Below are 26,205 nucleotides of genomic sequence, written 5' to 3' on the forward strand. Positions count from 1 at the left end.
TATCGAAAAGGAGGTCTATCGATGAAAAAATGGTTTCGATGAGTCTTGAAAGTGGCTTCTCGACATGGGCTATTCACCGAAACAATAGTATCGAAGAAAATGGGCTTTCGATGAAAGATTTAAACACTCGGCCGAAGACAAGGGTTTCATCGATAACTTGAAATATGATCACTTTGAGTGAACTGTACTTCCCGCAAAAGAGTTAAAGGCCCAATTGAAGAATGTCACATCTGCAATTAAGTTTAAACACTTGAGTAGCCGTTGTAGACGCAGAACATTAACTGTGCACAAGTTGCCCATACGATTACAGTTGAACTGATTGAATTTTCATAAGAACCAGATCGATGCTAAAAGACTGAAAATCGTGAAGAACCTGCGGAAACTTGCGAACGATAACCAGAAGAGCCGAGCATTCCTCCAAGTAAGTGTTGTCTCTCATATTTGCTTAAATCATGGAGCCTTCGTCTTCTTCTTCTAAAAAGAGTAGGAAAGGAAAAGCGCTGAACCCTGAAGAGAAACCCAAGAGACAAAAGAAAGAAGGGAGAGCTCTGACTCGGGATTTATTAGACCAATGTCCCTCATCTAGTGTAAGGTCCAAAAAGATCAAAAGTGAAGAAGAAGGATTGGAGGATAGATTTGAAAATCTAGGAGATATTTGGACTGAAATCAGAGGACATGAGTTATTCTTATTTAGTTACAAAAGAAGGGACGCTCCTGAACCCATAAGTAATCTATGGAAGAAGAACTTAGGCAAATTGGTAGTCCCAAATGTGTTTGTAGATGTAGAATTAATGAAAGCTCTGGTAGATTGTTACAATCCAAGAACCAAAACCATATGTGATTACAGAGGGAATACATTAGTAGTAATTAACAAACAGACTATTGATATGGTGTTTGATTTGGACTGGGAGGTGGAAGAGAGTATCGATATGAAGAAACTTTCACAAGAATTCTTTAGTTTGGAAAACATCTACAGGACTTGGAGGCTACCTATTCACAGGCCAAAAGTGGGTGGGTCATTTGTTCCATTTAGCAAAGATGATAAGGTGCCGTTTGATGTCAACCATTTCCATCCTTATTTTAAATATACCTACTATGCTGCAGCTCAAGTATTAGGCCTAGAGGCCCATCCACTCATGGATATTGGGGTTATGGTTCTGTGTGCTGATTTACAGTCAAAAGACCCTAGGTCATTTGATTTTGCCACTTATGTTGCAGATGCTTTAAATCATGGATTGGAAAAGTTGAAAGGGGACCTTGTGAATGTTCATTTTTCATTGTATTCCTTGTTAATGCATGTCATTCTTTATTGTGGACAAGAGATTAATTTCTGGTCAGATGATTTCTGCATTCGATCCTATGATAAAAATGGTTTGAAGAAGCCAGTTCAGTTATGGGTATCTGCATGGGACCAGAGGTTCATGAACAACCAGTACTGGCACTTTCAAGAATATTTTGTGAAACCTCTTAGTGCAGCTTTTGGGCAACACAGGGATTACACTTTGTCCCCTGAAATCAAGAGATTCCTCAGACCAAAGGACTTCTCTCCAGAGTCACAGATTGATCATAATTGGGGTGATTGGTATTGCCATAACAATCACACAGAAATCAGGGTATTTGGATATGAAGGAAAACCCCACATGCTCCCAATTACAGTGCCAAACAGGGTGGCTAGCCTGGAGATTATAAGACAATTGTCTATTGTCAGTGCTAAACACCTTACAGATTCCGGTAAACAATCCATTGTTCCAGGCTTATTGGTTTTTTCTGATTTCATTGTTAAAAGTTCAAAAAGTTATCATTTACTGCAGAACAAGTTAGACTACTATGGCATGACTCTGGGTGAACCTAGAGAGAACTTCGACCCTGAAGGATATATAAGAGCTGCCAGAGTATCACAAAAACTCAAAGCTGGAATACATGTGGCCAAAATGCCAGATGACCTGATTAAGAATCTTGAAAGAGAGGAGGCCAAAGCTTTGAGAGGAAAGAGTGAGTTAGTTTGGGAGGCTTACAAATGGAAAAGGGCAAGAGGAATGATAGATGGAGATCTAATTGGAAATCTCCAAGATCCTTTGGAAGTGGCTAAAAGGCTGCTTCAACATGAAGCAGAAATCATGCATAGAGTGCCTTCGCAATTCCTTCATTTCATTAATACTGAGAAGGATAGTCAGCCCCTAGCCCACATGTCACCAAAATCGACCGCCAGTAGTATCCCACCTGATTCTCCTAGAGAAGATTATCCTCCTGGTTTCGAAGCAGAGATGAATATGGACACTGGTGAAATTAACATCAAGGATGTTGTTGATATAAGAATGACTGAGCATGAAGATTTCGTTGCTGATGATGGATTAGCTTCTTCTAGGGAGTTCCTCTCATTTTTGTACCAATACAAAGGAGCTCATGTAAAACGAAGCATGGCTGGAAGACCAGAGGAGGAACAGATGAAGAGATTGCAAGATGAGATTAATGTCCTCATGAAAGATATGACTCCTGAGAAAGGGAGGAAACTACTAAAAGAGGCCGGTGTAATCATCTTCTCTGGTTGGGATATAAACTCAGCACTTTTATTTGATGGCTTCCTGAAGAAACAAGATTTGAATCAACAGGTGTTGCCTCAGGAGATAGACAAATTGTTCTTAGGCTCTGGATATGATCCAGACAAGAAAGCTCTCCTACAATGGGCATTATATCCAAAGGGGAAGAGGCCTATCATTGTGGACATTGAAGAAACCTTTGGGCACCTCATGGTTCATCAGGTTGGAAAAACTGACCCTAGGGTCACTGCAAAACTCAACTTGGATGTTGCCAGATTGAACCTGGACCAGACAGAGTTTTTGGTCAGAGAGAACGTCACATATAAGGGGTTATATGAAAAAACTAAAGAGGAGAATCAAAAGTTGCAGGCAAAAGTATTGCAACCAGAGACAGGGACTCCTATCAGCGAATACACCTCATACCCCGCGGGACGTAGCTTGGACGATGTCTCTGATGCTCTGTACTGGAAGTATCAAGCAGAGAAGGCCAATAAACGCGCAGAAGGTATCCAACAAAGGATGGACAAACTGGTCGACGATATCATAGGACATCGGTTTAACACCATGCTCTTGTAGGTTGAACCGTATTGGAAAGTATATAGTGGAACAATAAAGGCATTAACAGAGCACGAGAGACTAAAAGCACGACTGCATGAAGTACTGAATAATGTCGATGCCATGACACCAGAGGAAAAAGCTGAGGGGACTGCGTATATGGAGAATCATGTCAAACTTGAGGATACGCTGAGGAGAGACCTGAAGGAATTGGATGATGAGAAACCTGTTGGAATGCCCTCCGTTTACAAAGAAGGAGAAGTGATATCCCTGGAGGATTTGCGAAAAGAGCTCACCAGCGTCAAGGATTGGGCCTTGTCAGAGATAGATCGAAGTAAGGATATGGCCCCTACTGTCAACCAGATAATATTCAAGTATCTGTCGCTGGGAGATGAATTGAAGAAACAGACTCCTCGAATCAAAACCTTCAAAGACGATGATTACATTCATCATTTGGGACTCCTAAATCTCTTTTTGCTTAAGTTTAGAAATACTCAAATTAACGATTAATATTTTGAAAGGTCGTGTCTCTTCATGAAAGGCCTTCATCCTCATATATATATGAGAATGATTTTTTTAATGTAAGGGGATAGTATTTTTAGACAATAAGAAGATGGCGATGTATGACAGCCTGTAAGTTTTACAAATTTCGATGGAATACATGCTATGAACTGTTGTTTTTCTTTGCGTATGTGTTGTGGATTATTTCACTTTGTTTTGGCAATCGTCTGTGATATTATCTAAAGTGATAAGGTTATTCATATTCTTGAAATCAAATCTGTGCTTCATGTTATAACGTTGAAACAAAAGTTTTGCTTGCGAATTGTAATTGTTCCTTGCAGTACTTCATTGATTGGTCCCTTAAAGGTGGGGTTAAATTCATTCAATCAACATATGATATAAGCATTCAAATTAATCTCAAAAGAAATAATAACCGACAGGTCTACAAAAGGGTGGATTAAAAAACTGTCTCACAGGCTCGCATAATAAGTCCTGAAGAAAGTACAATGACTCTGTAGCCCAAACAGCAAAGAAGGCACTGGTCACAACAGATTACACTCATCATTATATTTCACCATTTGTTATTTTAAAAGCAAACAGAAGTAGTTAGGAAACATAGATCGAATAGCTTCTACAACAACAATCTTGAACTCGTCTGCTATATCTCCATTCTAGGAACTTGTGCCATTCTGAGACTAGGAAATATCAGATTGAGAAATTAGATCTGCTACAAAAAGCATTAGTTGGAGGAACAGCTAGTGAATAGGTATACCCGCCTAGGTCCTGCAGAGCCTAAAGTGAGAGAGTTAGCAACCAAACAGGTTCACTCTATATGTTGGCCAAGTCAACTGGAGGGTTTGATCATAGGAGTTGGCATTTCCTTAGAACCTATCCAATCTGTTGATTTGAGACCCAACACATTCAACATCACAATTCTCTCAATGGCCAGCGCTATCAGATATGAAGACAGACTCGGAGGAGGTGATGACTTCTCTGCATGAAAATTCAGAATTCAAATGATTCTAAAAGAAAATAAAGTCGAGTCACTGAAACTACAGAACCTGAGACTGAACCTGACAAAGCAATTTGGAGAGAAGGAAATGATAAGGCTATTAAAATCATAGTTGATGGGGTAAGAAACAATATCATGCCCATCATAAGGAAACATGAAACAACCTTCAACATGTTCAAAGCACTTGAAGACGCTTTTGAGATATCCAATGCCAGTAGAACCTTGTCTTTAAAAAGAGAAATAAATCATATAGCCATGATAAAAGGAGAATCAATCAATGCCTACTTCATGCGAATATCTACCCTAAGGGATGAACTGGCAACCCTTGGATATGAGATCCAAAGCAAAGAATTAACCCTCATTGCTCTAGATGGGTTGCCTAGCATATGGGAAACATTCATCCAAGGCATCAGGGCAAGGGATGAATTCCCAAAATTCGATAGGCTAAAGGCTGATTGTCTCCAAGAGGAATCAAGGCAAAATAAGAAAGGAATCAAATAGAAGAATATTGATGAAGATCTTCAAGTTCTAAATACGAACTCAAACAAGAAAAGAAAGCAAAAGCAATTCAGGAAGAGAAAAAGCCATCACGACAAGAACACCTTCAAGAAGGACCTTTCTCAGATTCAGTGTTACAGATTAGACAAGTTTGGGCACTATGTTGCCAAATGTCCAAAAAGGGCTAAGCAAGCCAGATTTGCCAAAACAGGAAAATCTAAAAAGGAAGAGGACTCTAAGAAGTATGTGCTCTATTCAGCACTCACAAACCAAGCATCAAACAAAGTGAACTCCTAGGTGATCGACAGTGGCTCATCCAAACACATTATAGGATTCAGAGAAGTACTGGACTCCATGAAAGAGGAGAATGATGAGGAAGTAACTATCGGAGATGACTCTACACATCCAGTCAAAGGAGTTGGAACCTGCACCATCAAACTAAAGTCGGGTGTATCATTGCAACTTAGAGGAGTACTATATGTTCCAGGCATCAAGAGAAATCTAGTCTCAATATCAACACTGGAGGACAACGGATACAGAGTAACCTTTATGGACAACAAAGTATTGGCTTGGCCAAAGAACACATCCATCAAGAAAGCTAAAACAATTGGTCAAAGACAAGGCTACTTATATGAGCTATGCACAAAGCCCAACTTAGCCCTAATTCATGAAACTACAAATGAATTTGAAATCTGGCATAGAAGACTAGGCCACCTAAATTTTAGAGCTTTATCATCAATGGGAGACCTTGGTCTCCCTAAGTTAAAGCAATATCATTCAGGGGCATGCACAGAATGTGCCCTAGGTAAAAATACTAAGGGTGCTTTTCAGAATAAAACTAGGAAAACAAGTAAAATTTTAGAGTTAGTACATTCTGATGTATGTGGACCTATGTTCGTACCTTCATTGGGGGGATTTTTGTATTATGTAATATTTGTTGATGACTACTCTAAGAAAACCTGGATCTACTTTCTGAAATGCAAAGAATCAGAAGAGATCCTTAATAGGTTTAAAGAATTCAAATCACTAATAGAAAACTACACAGGAAATAAAATTAAAACCCTAAGAAATGATAATGGGGGGAGTACACATCAGAATTATTTAAAGAGTTCTGTAAAAATTTAGGGATTAAGAGGGAGCTAACAATACCTTATAACCCTCAACAAAATGGGATAGCTGAAAGGAAAAATAGGACAATCGTTGAAGCTGCCAAAGTTATGATTCTTGATCAGAATCTAAATATCAATCTTTGGGCAAAAGCAACTAGCATTGCTGTATATATTCAAAACAAATGTCCTCACTTTCATCTTGAAGATAAGACCCCTGAGGAGGTCTTTACTAAATCAAAACTTGATATTAGCCACCTTAGGATATTTGGATGCCCTGTCTATATTCATGTACCTAAGGAGAAAAGATTAAAATTAGAGCCTTCTGGAAAAAGGGGAATCTTTGTAGGATATAGTGAAACCTCCAAAGCTTACAAGATCTATATACCTGGTCAAAAGAATATTGAACTAAGCAGGGATGTGATCTTTGAAGAAGACTTAGCATTCAAAAGAGCCTAAATCTCTCTAGACCCTGAAGTCTATATCCCCATCCCTAGCAGAGATAGAGATCCTATGCCTGAGCTTCAGAGGGAGAATCCTGAGGAAACTATAAGTGAAACTCAAAGTCCACCTAGAGAAAACCTCAAGAAAAGACCACTATGGGCCACCAAGACTGTAGCAGAAGCTCAGAAGTTTGTTGCTCCTTCAGGAACCTTCAGGAAAAGCAAAAGGCCTAATAAATTCACTAGCTATGTTGCCCTTATGAATGATCTCTCTAAAACCGAACCAAACAATGTATTAGATGCACTTGAATATCAAGTATGGAAAGATGCCATGTCTGAAGAGTATCAGTCCATTATGAAAAATGATGTTTGGGAGATTGTTCCTAGGCCAACTAAAAAATCAGTTGTTTCATCTAAATGGCTGTTCAAGATCAAACATGCTGCAGATGGTAGTATTGAAAAACACAAGGCCAGATGTGTAGTAGAGGGTTCTCACAAAGGGAAGGAATGGATTATGAAGAAACTTTTGCACCTATTGCCAGGTATACATCAGTAAGAGCTGTATTAGCCATTGCAACAACAAAGGGGTGGAAGGTACACCAGATGGATGTTAAGACAGCATTTCTAAATGGTGAGATCTCATAAGAAGTCTACCTAGAGCAACCTGAAGGGTTTGAAGTTTATAATGCAGAGTCTCATGTGTGTAGACTCAAGAAAGCTCTCTATGGGCTTAAACAAGCTCCTAGGGCCTGGTATGAAAGAATTGATACCTATCTCTCAGGACTAGGCTTCTCTAAAAATGATGCAGATCCTAATCTGTATTACAAAAGAAATAAAGGTGATATGCTAATGTTAATTTTATATGTTGATGACTTATTAATCACAGGAAATGGTCATCTTATAGATCAATGCAAGAAAGATCTATCCAAAGAATTTGATATGAAGGACTTAGGACTCCTTCATTACTTCCTAGGATTGGAAGTATGGCAGAATTCTGACAACATTATACTAAATCAAGGAAAGTATACCTTGGATATTTTGAAGAGATTCGGAATGCTGAACTGTAGGCCCATGACTTCTCCTATGGAAACCAATTTACATAAACTTAAGGAAGCAGCAGCAGAGTCACAACCCACTGACTCTACACAATACAGATAGATGATTGGGTCCCTGATGTACCTAGTGAATACAAGGCCAGATATCTGTTATGCAATTAATGCCTTAAGTCAGTTCATGTGTGAACCTAAGGAGATACACCTGGTTGCAGTAAAGCACATCATGAGATACCTACAAGGTACCCTAAACCTTGGTCTCAAATATGAGAAAGTTGATATAGACCTACATGGATTTACAGATTCAGATTGGACTGAAAGTGTAACTGACAGAAAAAACGCTTCAGGGTGTTGCTTCAGTCTAGGTTCAACAATGATATCTTGGATCAGCAGGAAGCAGTCCTCTATAGCTCAAAGCTCCACCGAGGCAGAATACATTGCAGCTTCTATGGCTGCTCGAGAGGCAGTATGGCTTAGGAAGTTGCTTGTGGGGCTGTTTGGAGAACCCATGAAACCCACTATTATACATTGTGACAATCAGAGCTGCATAAAACTTTCAAATAATCCAGAGTTCCATGACAGATCCAAGCATATTGAGATCCCATACCACTATGTACGAGATATGGTAGACAGAAATGTGATTCAATTAGAATATGTGTGTACAGGAGATCAAACAGTAGATATTCTGACCAAACCTCTTTCCAGAGTGAAGGTTGATCACTTCAGAAAAGGTCTAGGGATGATTGAAAGGTAATTTGCTTTGTAATATGTATTTACATATCAATAAGTTGTTTAATGTGTAAACTTCTTTGTCATGATAGGACATTGTTGGATCTTATCCCTTGGGTTCATATCTAAGAGGTGACGATCTCTCAAGATAATGAGCACTTGTATGGGGACATTGTAAGGTGACGATCTTATAATGTCCAAACCAGTTATCATGTTGGATCTCTGGTGTGTCATGGATAAGTCATGATTGTGTTGTGGTAACACATTTATATGAATGTTAGTGCACCTACCACAACTTGGATAAAGATGAGAATGGAATATTTTCTCATATGATTATCCTTAAGTATTGCGTGCTTATGCAATACTAATATCACGTGCTAAGGTGATATCCTGTCATCACAAGATTGATGTGATGGACTTTTGTATCACGTGTTTAGGGGATACTTCATATCATGTGATTAGGTGATATGATTTCCTAGAAAGTTAGATTGTGTAAAGAATGCTAACTATCATTTAAATTGTGATGCTTGATACACTACTCTCATTTATCTTACCTAGCTAAGAGGGAGTGTTAATGCATGGTAGCTACGGTAAGATAAATGATTGAATGAGAGATAAATGAAGTCTCTCATTCAATCATTTATCCTATCGATTAAACTATTAAGAAAACTTCAAGCTATTTTATTTGATAATCACTCCTCATTTATATCAATATCGATAATCATATTATATCACGGCACATTGGTGATCAACGATAGTTATCAGGTTAACCATCTATCCCGATCTATATCGGATGTGTTCCCAACAAATGAAATAAGATTATCGAGTTGCTATTGGGTGGCATAGTATGCACCGTTTAATGCATACAACCTTTAATTAGTGATCGGTGTCGGTTAACATAAACACCGATTACTATCGGTTAATATGCCACGCCAAACACCATCGTTAAATACCAATTGGCATATACATTATGTTACGTGAACCCCGATTAATATCAGGCTGGTAAATAATTAAAACACCGGTTGATAACATATGCCAAGGGGTGCAATCAAGGAGTGTCTTGATCGGTCATGTCCATAACACATGACCGGTCAAGGCACTGCTTGATCCTCCTCTCTCATGTATATATATATATCATTTGGTATTTGTGAAGAGGATATTGAAATCGATAAATACTCCTCTTACCTACCAAACAAAGAAGATAGTTAGAATTATAATAGAGACAGATAATACATAGATAGAAAGAATAAAATTAGAGTACATCTTGCATATTGAATTGTAAATTGAACAACATTTACAGCAATGACCTGAAAAAGACAAGGAAACGTTGTGAAGTACAAGTATCAATCAAGTTCATGGTTAGCAAAATGCAAAGTTCGAAGGATAAAGCAATAAGCACAATGCATTTCTCAATAAATCAAAACTCTAATTCTCGACTTGATGACAATATTAAGATTGTATCCTATCGAGGTTGTATATTCCTTAAGAATCCATTCCCTACTTAGTCATTTCATTACTTCCAAAGGCTCGAATCTAGACCATCAAGACCTTACAACTCATTCCTTAGGCTTGGGAGACGACACAGACCGCAGAAGACTTGGTTTATTCAACGAAAAGAGGGGGTTCCCATTTGCAATGAGGCGATTTGTGAAAATTTCACTACAAGTCTGCAGCAGCAATAACCAGCAAATACAATGTCTAGAAAACCCTAGGTGCTTTAGCACATGGCTCCACATTGGTACAACTAGGTGTTAAATAGATTATCAGCAACTAATAATCACCAAGAATGCAGATTTAAATCTTGAAATCCTAATCTCGTGCCTTAGAACCCTCACGTTTGAGCTCTAGTAATGGTATGACTGGCATAAGGTGGTACGACCAGCATTAAGGAGGAACAACCAGCAATAAAGAATGAAAAACCCCTTCAAATCACCTCCCAAATCGTCCTCTACAAATCAAATATTCAATAAACTCTACAAAACTGAAATGAAGATCTCCTCCAATGTGCATAGTTGTGAACTCTGAATAAAATTACCAAGCTATTCTCTCGATCAAGTCTCTCGATAACGTGGATAATGTTGCATGCAAAGGTTTCTGTCCTCGCAAACCAAAGAAAAGCAATCTCTCCCAGTAATAATATAAAATATCAAACTTAGAGTAAATGAAAATGAACTCCCGAAATGCTTTTTATAGACTCCCCAAGAGGTTCAAAATTTTCCTCTAGGCACACTTTATTTTATAAAATTCATCTCTTTTAAACCTCCAATGTCTCATTAAATATAAAGGGCCCATATACTTAAGATAAGTTACCTTTCACTTTATAAATGGCCCCCTTATAGTCCTTAATTAAATGAATTAAAATAATGATAAAGTTAAATTTTTAATTTAACTTCATTGATTAATAACTTATCGTTAATTTATTTAAAACCACCAAACTATAAAAAATGCTCAGATAGTCATCAAAACTAAACCCATCAACAATACTAAAAATAGTAACACTATTAGTTGGCCCAATCAGTGCTCGAAATTGAATTACTAAAAATAGCAAGTATTGGAAGACTAACCCAAAATCACTCCAAAAAAGGGTATTAAGCTCATAATAACAGTGAGAGCTCAACCAATCCATCAAATACTATCAAATCACTGGATAAACTGCCTCCAAGGTTCCCTAGCTGTAACTCATTAGACTACGGGAACCAACTGGATAGGCTAAAGGTCCACCAACTCAACAAATTAGGAAGGGGACATTACAATATGAAAAATAAAGGTCAATAAAACAATGGAAATGCTAATTGAACTATGATGATTTCTTTGAAATATATTTCATTGTACACTTCTATTGAATGGATATGGAAAAAATAGGTATCAATAAAAAATATTATATGAACAGGTGTGAGTCATTAATAGACTGTTAGATAAATTAAAAAAAACTATCATAATTACCATGACAAAAAAAAATGTGAAAAAGTCATCAATTTTAAATAAATTGTAATGAATTGCATATCCAATTACACTAACACAATGTATTATCATGTTTGCTCAGGTTTGAAAAAATTTAAAGCATTTACCTTTTTGAATCTTCATCAATGCTAGATCCATGGTAGCTCTGGCATCTTCAACACTATTATGACCGCTTTTTGACTGCTGAATATCTCTACTCAGAAACTTTTTTGTAATTATTCGTAAAGCAGGTTTAAAATGTGCACCTTGTGGATGTTGATATAAGATAGCCGTATCAATTACTAAGTTGTGCACAATCCTCAAAGCCAAAAGATCATTCTCTAATGAGTGACCAACAAGAATGGTTTCTCTAGAAACCAGGTTCAGGAATTCTTCCTAACAAATAAATCAAACAAAGAGTCATTATTAACACTTAATTGAAGATAAGATTCTTTGTCAAATAAAGAATACACAGAGTACAAGCTCTATCTTAAACTCTCGCAAATAAGACGGACCAATTTGTTTATAATTTATCAAAATCACAATAATAACAGCAACAAAAGTTAAAAGTCAAGAGACGCAACCTGAATATCCTTAAGTGTGGTTGTAATATTCGCCAACATTTCACTTGTAATTCCACTGTACCTGTTTCCGTTAATGAAAAAAATCACAGATAAGATATAGCTAATACCCTCATCCTTGTATGATCAAGATAATACACAAAAGGAAATTGCAGCATAACAGTGACTATATTAATTGTAATCCAATCCCATCTACCTTATTTTTACAGTGATGATTTCGCAAATAATAGTACAACTGCAAATGTCGTTGCATTATTGTAAAGAGACATGGAATACAACCACAAGTACAAGGAGGACTGATAAGACAAAGAACAAACTAACAGAGGGTGTTTGGCATGTGAACACCCAACAGTGTAGGATAGCACCTACTTATCCATGGAAGTGGAGGGAAAGCATATCCAACTATATTTGTATTGATGATAAATAAATGAAACCTTCATTTATAAAGAAATGAGTAGATTCTCATTCAAACTACCCACACAAACACATTGACTATATAAAATAGACCTGTTAAGAGGACATGTCCCCACATAACATATATTGGGCAGTATGGCAGTCTTGTTTTAACAACAATACAAATTACAAGCTTAAAAATAGAAAAATTCATTATGATATGATTTGTGTATCTACTTTCTACCATATCTTAAGTTGTTGCAAACTTGAAATTCAATTACATTTACATTTCCAATTTCTCATGTCAATGAAATTCAAATGCAATTATTATAAACAAACCCAACCCTAGATCCCTCAGAATTAAAGATTGAGTGTAATGTTTTTGCAGAACTGATTCTTGATCACAATGCCAGGTCAAAAAGACTTTGTGTGGACACAACAGTTCCAGGTAGCATCAAGGTCAAGTGCAATTGGTGTCTAGAAGATATCAATGGTGGAATTTATCGTTTCAAATGGTATTTGTCAAAAGAATGAGGAAATAACACCGAGATATGCAAAAGATGTCCTGCAAATGTCTCCTATCAGGCAAAGCAATCTCTTGAAGGGATTGTTGAGAGTAAGGCCAAAAAGGCAAGAATTGGGGTTGAACTAGGTTCTAGTTCTGCAAATGCCAGGAGGAACAATTTGGTTGAGGATGATGAAGATGGGGGTTTCAGGGAATCTGGGTCAACACCTAATTCTATAGCACGTGGACCAAACACAGGTGGAGGAAACATTAATACTTTCTTCCAACTTGTACATCAACAGGATCACAAATCACTTTGGAAAGTACAGGATGGAGGAAAACTGTCACTGAACAAGCAAAGAAGGCAATTGGTAATTTTTGGTACTCCTCTCACTTGGCATTCCATGCTTCAGAAATCCATATTGGCAACCTATGGTAGATGCTATTGCAGTTGTAGGTCCTAGGTTTCAAGCCCCATATTCTGAGTCATTGAGGGTAGGTACGCTCAACGATGCAATACGGGATGTTGAAGATGTTGTTAAAGAGCATCGGGTACAGTGGACTATTACTGGTTGTAGCATTATGTCAGATGATTGGACAGATAGAAGGAACTGAATTCTCATTAACTTCCTTGTCTCTTATGAGATTGGCACTGTTTTTTTTAAATCTGTGGATGCATCTAATATAACGAAATCAACAACTGCATTGTTTGAGATGTATGACATGGTAGTTACGAATGTGGGGCCACAAAATGTGGTTCAATTTATCACAGACAATGCTACTGCTTGTGTTATTGTTGGGAGACTTCCAACAGATAAATACCCTTCTATGTTTTTTACACCATGTGCAACACATTGCCTTGATCTAACCCTAGAGGACATTGGAAAAATTGAATGGGTTAAGGAGGCATTTCAAAAGGTTCACAAGGTTACCAAATTTATTTATGATCACACAAAGATTTTGGCTATAATGCGCTCTTTCATAAGAGGCAAGGAGCTAGTTCGACCAAGGGTGACAAGATTTGCAACACACTTCCTTTCATTGCAGAAACTATGTGAGCAAAAAGGTAATTTGAGGCGAATGTTTGTTTCAGCTGAGTGGATGGAGTCTGGCTTCAAAAATCAAGCAAATGACATAGCAATGGCAGAGTACATGTATTCTACCAGCTTTTGGGAATCGATTGAACAAATTGTAGAATTTTCAGAGCCTCTAGTAAAAGTCTTGAGACTAGTGGATGGGGGAAAACCCCCCATGGGATGTGTATGAGGCCATGGATAGGGCCAAGGAGGTGATAAGGAGTAAGCTGGGAAATAGCAGGGAGAGGTATATGCCGTTGTGGGACATAATTGATAGGAGGTGGGATGGACAAATGCACTCCTCTCCATGGTGCGGGATACTTGCTCAATCCTTTGTTATTCTACAAGGCTGCATACATGGATATTGATGGTGAGATCAAAGAAGGGTTCTACAAGTGCATGGACAAAATGTTTCCAAACTTGCATAAATTTAATGCAGCTACTGTAGAGTTGGAAGCGTACAAGCTGGCTAAGGGTTTTCTCTCTTGTAGGGTTGTTATATTGTTAGTGTCTATTTTATCATCTACCAAACATTAGAATAAGATACCCAAAGGTATTCTATCCTCTCTTGAAAAATAACTGCTGATTCCAAGGTCTATATGTGCGAACAAGCAACTTTAGTGGGATAGCTACTTGGGTAGTGTATGCTGAAAATCTCAATGGGGACTTACGTTTACGAATGTCTTTCAAGCTTCTAGACTTAGATAGATTTATCAATTTCAGGCTCTTCTTCTTAGTTTGGATTTTCTGGGATTTAGACTTTCAAAAAGGGAAAAAGGGATAGGGTTTAAGAAAGTCGATCTAAATCTACGAATTCTGGAGACGATATTAACTAGGTGTTCTCGGGAAACCGCACTTTGCTTCGCCACACTAAGGACAACTACACAAAGCGGCTGCAATCTTCAATGGGTTGTGCTTATGATCGAAGTTTTGACATACACAGGGGATAGGCTCAGACTAACTTTGCACAGTGAAATGGAAATCATCCATTCTCCAAAAGTATGAGCAGAGATACACCGTTAATTAATACTTATCAAATCCTTCATTCAATTCTAACAACTTTGAAAGCAAATCTAAATTAACTTCTAATTAATGTGTTGAGGAAATTGAAACCATGCCAATCACTCAAATAACAGAGATTACAAAGCCTTAAGAGAAAGCGCACATGCAATGTATTATTTGAAAAATGACCTTCACGCAACAATATATCAAAAACCTCCCACTCTCCAAATGAGAGGAGGTAGCCTTATATAGTTTTCAAAAAATTATGAACGGTCGAGATCAAACAGTGATCAAGGGCCCAAATTGAAAGTTACAAACCCTAATTAGGGTTTTTCAAAACTAACTACCCCTCAACCAATGAGAAAATTACATTTGGGGACACTTGTCCTTCTTGCTAAATATTAACCAACAATGAAAATAGAAGGTTGTTGCATTGTGAAGTGTGTCCTTCTAGAAGCTTCTGGATCACTCAGGTTCATTGAACCTAGACACGCTGACTTGGAACAATCTGATTGGTTGGAAGATGATGAGGCGCCACCTTAGCGTGTTGGATGTCTTCCTTGAATTCTCCAATTTGTGCGAAGAAATCATCTAAGTATGGAAATTTGTTTTTTCTTGTCACCATCTGATTTTGATTGGGAGCTTGTTTTTAATTTTTCAAAAGATGAAATCCTTCAAGAAGTTGGAAATTATTTTCACCAAATCTGAGAACTTTCCTTTCTTGGTGCCTTGAGATTCTTTCAAGTGCCTTGAATTTGGGGAAGAATCCCTTTACAAAGTATTATGCATACTCAGCCAAATTTTGGCCATCTTTATGCTCGGACGAACCTTGCTCGTGGTCCTATTTTCAACTCTAAATTTGGCCTGAAACTCCATTTGCATTTTTTGTAATGATCTCGCCTTCAGCTGCCAATTTATGTTGCGCAGGAGGAGGGTAAAAAGCTCTAGATAACTCCTCGCGATATAAATTGATATGATCTAAAGTTCAACTTTTCAGACATTCATCGCGTTCAACCATCATCCAAAACCTACAAAACCAAAAGAAATTAAATTAGAATCCTCATTTTGAGCATAAGCTTTGAAGGTTTGATGGCAAAGTGTGCTTTGATTCTCGACTTCCTCTTTCAACAAGCTACAAACACTTAGAAATTTTAGAAATCCTTGAAAACAAAATCCGATTTGAAGGTTTGGGAGTGAATTTTGTCTTTGATTGCTCTGAAATGAACAACTTAGTCCCAAAATCTATGAAATGAATGTTGAAATCAGATTCGAATCCTAGAAAATGTGTGAAAATCAAACTAAGTCCCTAAAAACTCCATCCAAAATTTGAAAACCAGGTTGAAAACTCAATAAATCTTCCTTGAATACCCCTGTCACCTTCAAAATCTCAAAAATATGTGAATTTTCTCTTCAAAACAGTCAAGAATCTCCTTCAATCTGCGTGTAAACTTGTGGTAAATGGTTGAGAATCTCAAACTTATACTTGGAATCACCCTTAAAATCTTCTTTCAACCTGCAAAACTCTTAGAACTTCTCTCAAAATGTTCTTTACCTGCAGAAAACATCTCTTAATTGCTCTCAACTTGCTCAAGAAATTCGAACCTCATGTATAAAAATGAGAGAGTGAATGAAATATTTGTATGAGGGTTCGATTTTATAATTAGAAACTCAGAAAATCTCTTCAAAACTTGTTTCTAATCCTTCCTTAGTCTTTTGAATCTACAGAGAATGTTTCTAATTTGGTCTTTAGTTTGCAGATCGAACTCAATCTTCTATATTCTTCTTTCAAACCTTTCCAAATCTGCACTCAGTTCAAACTTGGATGATAGATTCTGCTTACATCATCTTCTTGTCTTCCATTTTAGCAAGTATCTTACTTGGGCGGACTTATTTCAAGTTGGGGAACTAAACAAGGCACCACACTCCAGCATAGGGTGGACTTTGCAAGATAGGTGGAACAAGACAAGGTACCATACTTCATACTCATTCATACTTAACCAAAATCTGATCATTTCATCTTGAACTTCAACTCCTCTTCAGCTTAACACCTCATCTTCAAACCTGATCTTACCATGATCTGATCATTTTCAAGGCATACTTTGGAGTTTGTTTGATCTTTCAGCAGTGGGGCGGATTTCAACCAACTCATGACACCACACTTGTTCATCTTTTAGGGCGGAGTTTAGAGAGTTTGTGGCACCACACAATCATCTTCATTAATACTTCCAAGGGCGGACTTTATGAAGTTCATGGAACAACTCTTTCAAACATAGGGCAGAGTTTTTGAAACTCATGGAACAAGTCTTAGCACTTCATCAAGTAGGGCAGACTTCCATGAGTTTGTGTATCATCATGTTAACTTTGCAACCATCACTAGGGCGGACTTTGAGAAGGTCATGACCATGCTTCTTTCACCCTTAGGCGGACTTTACTTGTTCTCTTCCCAAGTAGGAAGGCGGACTTTACTTCCAATGCAAACCAGTCCTAAGCGGACTTTCCTTGCCTTATGCACTTAGTCTTTGTAGGAGGGCGGACTTTCTCAGGTTCACACACCACTTACCATCTCCTTGGGTGGACTTTCTTACCTCCTTGGACCTTCTTCATGGGCGGAGTTGCTTGGGCGAACTTTGAGAAGGTTTTGGAAACCTTGGAGGGTGGACTTCATCATCTTTGTGCCACATTGCTTGGGCGGACTTTGAGAAGGTTTTGGAAACCTTGGAGGGCAGACTTCATCAGCTTCATGCCACTTTGCTTGGGCAGACTTTCTTGGCTCATACTCCAATGCTATCAAGAGTAGGGCGGACTTTTGGAGTTGCACCTTGGGCAGACTTTTGGAGTTGCACCTTCACGGCGGACTTTTGGAGTTCACCTTCATGGGCGGACTTTTGGAGTTCACCTTCATGGCGGACTTTCCTATCTTTATGGCACCAATGAGGGCGGACTTTTAGAAGCTCCTATCACAACATTAAACACCATTAGCCAAACTTAGAAATATTTGGAAAACTTTAAAATTTAATAACTTCTTCAATTTTCGCCAGATTAATATCATATTTGAAATCCATACTCAGGTAACCCATCCGAGACGCCATGACCCCTAAAATATAGGAACTTAGCTTTTTGGGTCCAAACTTGAAAGTTTTCGATCATGATCGATGTAGGTTAGTGGTGCTGGTGTAAACCCTAGGTCCTGTTGTGACCATTTCACACATCGCCCCATTAAAATGGGGACCCCCTCTTTTTGCTCTTGTTTTGCCTGTTCTTCTCTCTGCTTTAGGGTTTTGGATTAAATGAGCGAGTCGTCTGGATTAGGGTTAAGCCTTAGGGTTTCCTTTGATATTTTCAAGCCAAAGTCCAGTCCAATTTTGAGAGATTATTATACATCCTCGCATTGATTGCAATTTTGAAATAGGATGAGCCTGTCAGGAAGTCAAGTATGTTTCAGGATAGGTCCAGTTAAGAATTTGAAGGCACATTCAAGTAAGATTTTGAAGGCACATTCAAGTTATGATTAAGTGTTAGCATTTCAATGATGGGATTGTGCAATTTTGTCTGGGTGAATTTTGACCAAATTTTTGAAGATTTACTAACTAGCCCCTGGCCTTGGAAATGACTTAATTATGCCTTGTCAAGTGATTTGAAGACTTAATTTTTGATATTTTGGCCTGTAGAGGTGAAATCGCTCCTATCCCTCACCCAGGGACCAGGGCGAAAATGATATTTAGTGCATATTGGTTATTGACTTGTTTAATTTGTTTTATGCATGGTCTCCGGGAGGACAAATTGGACGTAAGTTGAATATTTTGAAGATTTTGAAGACTCAAAAATGACAAGTTTTTAAAGTTTAAGGCCAAATCGCTCCTGTCCCTCACTGAAGGACCAGGGCGAAATGGCTCATTTAGATCATTTTTGGCCTTAGTTGATCAAACTGAAGCATCAAGGACGCAATGAAGGATGAAATGAGCATGAAGGAGTATCCAGACTTGGTCGTTGGCAATGAAGGGTTGAAATTTTGGCCTAGCAAGACAAGTTCGCTCCTGTCCCTCACTGAAGGACCGGAGCTTGAATGCCAAGTTTGCCTTATCCTTGCAAGATTTAAATGATTTCGCGATTTGAGAAGAACAAGGGAAGTACGTTTTGCTCATTGAATATAACTTGGATGGACCACGAAGGAGAAAATCGACCCAAGGTACAAATTCGCTCCTGTCCCTCTCCAAGGGACCAGGGCGATTTTCAAATGAAGCTCTTGTCCCTCTCCAAGGGACCAAAGCAATCCTCCTTCAAGGCAAATATCTGGCAAGGGATATGCAAGTTTCGTGCTTGAGATGAAGGAAGGGGGGCATAGTCACTCCATTGAAGATAATTTTGAAGGTTGGCGAAACACAAGTGAGCTTATAAATGCAAGATCGCTCCTGTCCCTCTCCAAGGGACCAGGGCGAAATATAGATTGTCCATCCTCCCTCTCTGAATTTGGACAAGTCCGAGCCTAGACACATGATGGCAATGATATTTGGAATGCCTCAAAGAAAAACGAAGTTGCAAAGACCACAAGCATTTGATGAAATTGGCTAAGGTGCTCCTATCCCTCTCCCAGGGACCAGAGCGAAATCTTCAAATTTGCCTGATTGCCTAACATTTTGAAGTGCTACTGTCGTTTACAAGACTCGAGATGGGATAAGGAACAATGTTTTACGCCTTGAAGAGAATTTGATGTTGATATGATTAAGGATTTGTGCCATGGACTAAAATTTGCTCCTGTCCTTCACTGGAGGACTAGGGCGATTTCTATAAAATCAAGCATCTCCCTCCAGAATCACACCAAGGCAAGGTTTTACGAAATGAGAAACGCCTTTTGGAAAACGATGGACAAGGAAACATCCACAAGAATTGACAATTTTTGGCTCAAGTATAAAATTCGCTCCTGTCCTTCACTGGAGGACCAGGGCGAAAATCCTTGGAAGGGCTCGTTTTGTCTTGAGAGGGCGAATTGAACATGCATTAAGCGAACAATAGAGATCATTGATTGCCTCACATCATAAATTGACAATTTGGAAAACGAGGATCAAGGACAAAAAGATGAAATCGCTCCTGTCCCTCACCAAGGGACCAGGGCGAAAATGGTTCTAAAGAGCATTCATTCAAAAATTGAATAGATCAAACTCAAAGTCACGAATGATAACCCCATTTTTGACGTAAAGGAAGAAATTTCGAACGTAAAAGGCAAGAAGTATGAGGTCTAGAATAAAATCGCTCCTGTCCTTCAGTCAAGGACCAGGGCGAAATTGCTTTAAAACAAGTTCCCTCCAAAGATGAAATAAATTAAAACCCAAATGCCAAGCAAGAATACTATTTTGGACATCCAAGATGAGACTTTGAACGTAAGAAGCGAGAGATACAAGGCCAAAATGAAGGGGCGCTCCTGTCCCTCTCCAAGGGACCAGAGCGATCTTGTTAATATCTATTGTTTTCCATGCTTGGGCGCCAATATCATTCAAATTGCATTAAATGCCAAGTTCGATAAAACCTTGAAACATTTTGAAATTAAATTGACATTTAATAAGTGCGCATGGTATTTGATAATTAATTTAAGCCTTTTAAAAAATCGAAATTTAATTGCAAAGGCATTTAATTAATTAATTATTAAATTAAATGAAGGGAGCGCTTGGGGGGTATTATTTTAATATTATTTATGAAGTCGGCCTCTTCTTTTATTTTATTTTGTTTTTTTTTTTGGCCTATTTTCCAAGTCGGCCTATTGGAAATTGCCAAGATGAGCGCCTATATAGTGGAGGTGTGTTGAGCGATTTTAATCCATCATTCATTCATTTGTTCAAATGCGATTTTTGAAGAAGTAATAAAGGAGCGAAATCTCATCCAAGGAGAAGTGCGAATTTTGATCCAAGAAGGAGTGCGAACTTTGTTGGAGGTTAGAGGAGGAGCGAATTTTCCTCAAAACGTTGAAGGCTAAGGGTGGTGAAATTGCTAGAGGAAGCTCACGTTGAAGACTTCGATCTTCATTTTGCCTAGCAAATCTCTTAATTTTTGCATCTTTTTTAGAGTTAGTTCTCAAGTGGAGGTAGGGTGAGATTGTCCTAGTCTCAATTTTGAATTTTGAATTTTGAATCTTGAATTCCAAATTGCGTCGTCATATTTAGGAAATGATAATTCAAGGATTTATCATGAAGTTTCCTAAATTTAAAACTTAATCTATATTTTTACGGTATATTGCTCATTATGAAATGTTATGTAGGTGTCAAGATAGCGACCTCAAAGCCAGGAGCATCCACCAGTCATCCAGCCCTCATGAAGGAAGATCAAAGGAATGAAGAAATGGAGACCAAGATCGTGTCAAAATGGAGCAACATTGGAGATACCAACTTGGGAAACTTCAGTGTGAAGAAGTTTCGAGAGGTCCCTTACATTGGAAAGCCATCACCTGTCGCAAGGAGAATAATTGAGAGTGGCATTATCAAGGCGGGCGGCTTCCCTCCAGCAGTCCAGTGCCATGAGCTGATGATCGAGTGTGCTCGCCATTATGACCCACAGTCAAGATCGATCGTGTCCAAGGAAGGAAACACTTTGGCTTATCTTTCAGATGAGGCTATCAATGAAGCTCTTCACCTACCAGAACATAAAGACATGATTTACAAAAGCTTGGAAGGAGCTAGATCCATGTACAAAGATGATCCAGATACTTGCTTGAGCATCATCAACAAGAATTGGTTACTCAAAAGTCGTCCTCGCCTGAGCAAGATTCCCAACACACCACATAGGATCGACTTTCAGGAGGAGTACAGAGATTTGATAACCTTACTCAATCGAGTTACAGGGGCTCCTCAAGCCTTCTATTTTGAGAAGTGGATGTTCTTCTTCATCCAAGTGATAGTTCAAGGAAAAGGAACAATTCATTGGGCTAGAATCATTAGCCATTGCTTGGACGTACAGTTGAGAAGACTGAAGGCTACTAAATCCTTCCATATGAGCTCATACATCATATATGCCTTGATCAGGAGTTTTGAATATGCAGGACTACCTCACAGAGGAGCGATTGGAAGAGGACCTGGAGAAGTCAGAGTTTGTGACTCTTATGTTCATTTGCATCATCCACCTGGGAATAATTACAAGTTAGTCAATGATACTTTCACAATGAATATCACCAGGACACTGCAAGGCGGGATTCATAATCGGTTGTCTCAGGAGGCACAAGAACTTGTAAAGAGGTATGGTGCTTGGTTTATCCAATTCCAGAAGTTTACATATATTAGAGTTCATGGGTGTCCTTCACCTCCATATATGTTGCCGAGATATCCGACAGACAGGATAGTGCTACTTGAGGTGACTAGGCAGTTGGCAGCTTATGCAAAGGCATTCAGACACAGGCATGGAAATGGGCTTCCTGTACCTATCATACTAGGGAATTCAATTGAGGTATGTCCTAATGCTCCAGCTTTAGATGATGCAGAAAGGGAGTTGGCCTTATATTCATTTTCATTCTTTTCATTGAGAGAGAATTTTGATCCTTATGGGCATATAGAAGAGACAGTTGGTAGAAAATACAAGCATGAATGTCAGGTAGAGGACTTTTGGATGAATCTCTCAAATGATTTGGAAGTTAAAAGAAAGATGCATTCCAGATTGCCTTTGGATTTCATCAGGAAATGCAAAGTTTACAGAGTGGCCGATCAAGCTCAAGACAGTGGCAGGCACCTCCAATCCTCTTATGATAGAGAGGACAAGGCAGTAAAGATAGATTGGAATGAACCTAAGGTTGTGGACTTGAAAACTTTGATGGCTCCAGTTTTGTCCTGTACTCGCAGATGGGTTGATGTGCAACATCAAAAGTTGAGAGAGCAAAATATATCAATGACTTTTAATTTGGAGGAAAAGTCGGCAGAAGGAACGAGCGTAAGTGAGGGCCATCCTCATCCTAGAAGCACAAGCGAAGGCAATCCTCACCCCAGAAGCGTAAGTGAAGGCAATCCCCATCATAGAGGTGCGAAGAGGAAGGAAAGACCTGAGAAAAGAGAATCTTCCAAGAAGAAGCAAGAGGCCAATCGAGATCGCCCATCCGGCACATCTTCTCGACAAGAGAAGAGGACACTTGAAGTTGAGGAATCTATGGAGTCAATGGTTCAGAATGATAAACATGAAGAAGGACAGGCATCTCAACGTTCATCAAGTCAATCTCCCCAGGTCAATGAGCTACATGAAGACCAGAATGACGATGAAGCGACGTCTCCTCTCAGGAAAGAAGAGTCACTACCTAAAGAAATACAAGTTAGAGAGACAAGGTCCGCCATTCCAGATTGGTTGAAGGAGAGATTAACAAGGGTAATTATGATCGAAGACGAAGATAATGTGATTGATTTAGATAGCCTTGTTGGAGATTCTCGGGGAGTAACAAAAAAGAAGAAGGCCACCAAAATGTCCAAGATGATCAGAGATGAGACAGGGTCCAGGAAGTTGCAGATAGCTACACCGGCAGTGGACAAGTACGAGGGTGAGATCCTTGCAGAAGAATATGATGTAGAAACCGTTGAGCTTGGTCCACTCACCACCGAGCAGGCATTGGATGAGGCAACTGATTCATTTGAGGCGCTTAAAGATAAACTTAAAGAAGAAATGGAAAAGAATAGAAAACTTGAGAGAGAGGTCGGTGCTTGGAGAGGCTACTTTAGTCACCTCAGTCAGCCTTTGGGACGTCAGGATCCAGCAGTATCTCCTGTGCAAGCACTTCCCCTTGAATCAGTTGGTGAAGCAGAGAAAGTTAAGAGCTTGGTCCAGCTTATGAGCTCTTGGATTGACAAATCCCATACAGTTGTCGTTGAGTTTGCAACAAGAATGATACAGACCATCCATCGAGCTATCCAGGTCCTTGAGATCATCCACAACCTAATGATAACAGTAGCCGCCTTTGCTCATACTAAAGATGTTATCATTCCTGTTCTTCAAGTTATCAAACAAACACCAAGAAAGATCTTAGCACAAGAAAAAATAATGGATGGAGGAGCTCATAATTTACTCCAGTGGTCTACTTTACTCCAGATGAAGGAAGTACTTTTCGAAGACACCAGCACCAAATGCAATCAAGTAGAGGAGGTCATCCATCCGATCCAGGACAAGGTGTTTGGGGTTTTATGTACTATTCTTGGCAGAAGGATCGAAGTTGAGACAGATGTGGATCTTCAAGGATTGGAAGAAAGGGTCAAAGTCATCTTTTGCAAAGATGAGAATGTTATTACAGATGAACAAAGAGATCAAATGTTTACTACTATGCTCCTGATTGAGAAAATTAAGGAACTCGAACCTGAATGGGACGCAGCTCTTCTCAAGGCCTTTGATCAGATTATTCACTTGGAGGAACGAATGAGGAATCTTCCTGAGATTCCTATTGCTGAGATTGAGGGAATCATGTCCAGATTCATTGCATATGCTAAAAAGGAGCATTGGAAAGGGAATAAGGTTCTAGAAGAGAGGTTGTTATAGATGACATGGCACCTTAATTGTCATTGGTCTATGTTTCCTAGATTTTTGTGCCAAATTAAATATTTTGGCTATGCATTTAATGTTGTGCAATAAAAAGGGAACTTTTGTAATAAAACCCTAATTAGGGTTTAGGTGTCAGAATCTCAGCCGTTGATCTTCTTTTGATCTGGGCCGTTCATTGTAATTGAGGATGCTATATATACCCTCACTCATTTTCATTTTGTCATAATGGATTAGATAGAAGAGAAAATAGGAAATAGTTAGAAGATTAGAGCTTTTGGAGAGAAGAAAGTTATTTTGTAGCAAGATTGAGTTTGAAGAAAGAATTCCAAACAATTGTTGTCTATTTTGGCTTTGAGATCAATAAAATATTGAAGTTATGGTGTTTTATTGCAATTCTTGTGGCTATCTTCATGGTTGTTTACTTTCTTGAATCATTCTCAGTCGAAGTAGTATTTAAGTTTGAAGGACTAAGTGTTAGGCTTGATTTTGGTGAGGTTCACGTTCCAAACCACTAGCTTCTTACTGATTGTCGGAACGCCTTGTGTGGTCAACTGGAGAGACTTGAATTACTTAAACCTTCAATCATCATTGAGCTTTGGATATGTGCCTTTGTGGTAGTGTCCATGATCCTTGATGAATTGAAAAATCATTTGTTACCTTAGAAGATCGCATCAATTTCAGTTGGGTTGTTATTTCATGGCAATATTGAAATTGGTAGAATCTTGCTAAGTCTAGCCTACATTGGGTCATTCTTAGGATTAGATTAGAATTTATCCCTTGCAAACCCTACCTTTTGATCTTTTGAGAACTTGTTAGTTTAGGAAATTTCTGTTCCTGCAAATCGGAGGACGTAAGGCCCCTTGATGAAACAGCATTCACAACGACCACTGGTGCTTATCCACACGTAGAGACCCGACATAAAAGAACATTGGAGTCACCCTGATTGATCCTTTTTTGCGACATCTTCAACAGTCAGAGACTTTATTCAAGAGAGGATAAGGTACCCTTGGGTATTTTATTCTGTGTATGATTGTGTACAAAATACACGTCAACAGAATTGGCGCTAGAAGGAGGGCTTCTCTTGGACCACAAATCTAAAGGAGCAGTGCTATCCAGAAAATTTACCAAAAAAAAAAAGGAATACATTTCAAGCATGATCATGAATCACGATGGTGTTGCCACATGAAGGGTTGAATCAAGTAGTGCAACCTAATTTGCAGATAGGCGACATTCAAGAAGATATTGTTTCAGGATTGAATCACCTAGCGTTGAACGTAAGGAGAAGTGAAGCTGAGTATAACAGAGTGAGAATCATCTTGGAACAAGAAGAAGATAGGGCTGAAGAACACCGAAGAATCGCAGCTAGAGAGCTTCGAAATCAAAGGAACTTATAGTAGTCTACGCAAGACCAAGACTTCACGCTGGATCGCATTGGTTCTTTCTCGCCCGAGAAACATCAAAGGATATTGAGATCGACACCAGGCGTCAAAAATCTGAGTGAGCTTCCGTTTACTTCAAGGTCGAAGCGAGTCAAGAGAGAAGATACTCCCAAAGAATTTGAACTAAGATTGGAGGAATCTCCTGAGTCATCACAGGCTCTGTCCCTTCAAGAACAAGTACAAGCGGCAATTCAAGCAAGTATCCAAGCAATTTCTCAACCGACAAGCCAAGCCAGTTCATCAAGTCCCTTCTCAAGATTTCAAACTCCGAGAAACACGATGGCACACCGTGCTCCTCCTCCTCCTCCTCCTCCTCATGCACTTAATGGCGCTACTTGGCTAATCAACAA

General features: G+C 38.8%; 1 protein-coding gene across 5 annotated transcripts in view; it reads right to left on the reverse strand.

Moving 5' to 3' along the window:
• The window catches only part of LOC131044842 (small RNA degrading nuclease 5), a 216,558-nt gene that overhangs the window by 64,440 nt on the left and 125,913 nt on the right, over positions 1-26,205 (reverse strand). For all 5 annotated transcript variants that reach the window (XR_009372049.1, XR_009372050.1, XM_057978313.2 and 2 more), the window contains exons 11-12: positions 11,958-12,018; positions 11,502-11,769 (exon numbers count right to left, since the gene is read on the reverse strand). Coding sequence is in view for 3 of the 5 variants with exons in the window: in XM_057978313.2 (XP_057834296.2) it covers positions 11,502-11,769; positions 11,958-12,018 (329 nt within the window). In the remaining 2 variants the exon portion in view is untranslated. The remainder of the gene's footprint in view (positions 1-11,501; positions 11,770-11,957; positions 12,019-26,205) is intronic.

The sequence above is a fragment of the Cryptomeria japonica genome, chromosome 3 (assembly GCF_030272615.1).
Source record: "Cryptomeria japonica chromosome 3, Sugi_1.0, whole genome shotgun sequence".
Taxonomy (NCBI): Eukaryota; Viridiplantae; Streptophyta; class Pinopsida; order Cupressales; family Cupressaceae; genus Cryptomeria; species Cryptomeria japonica.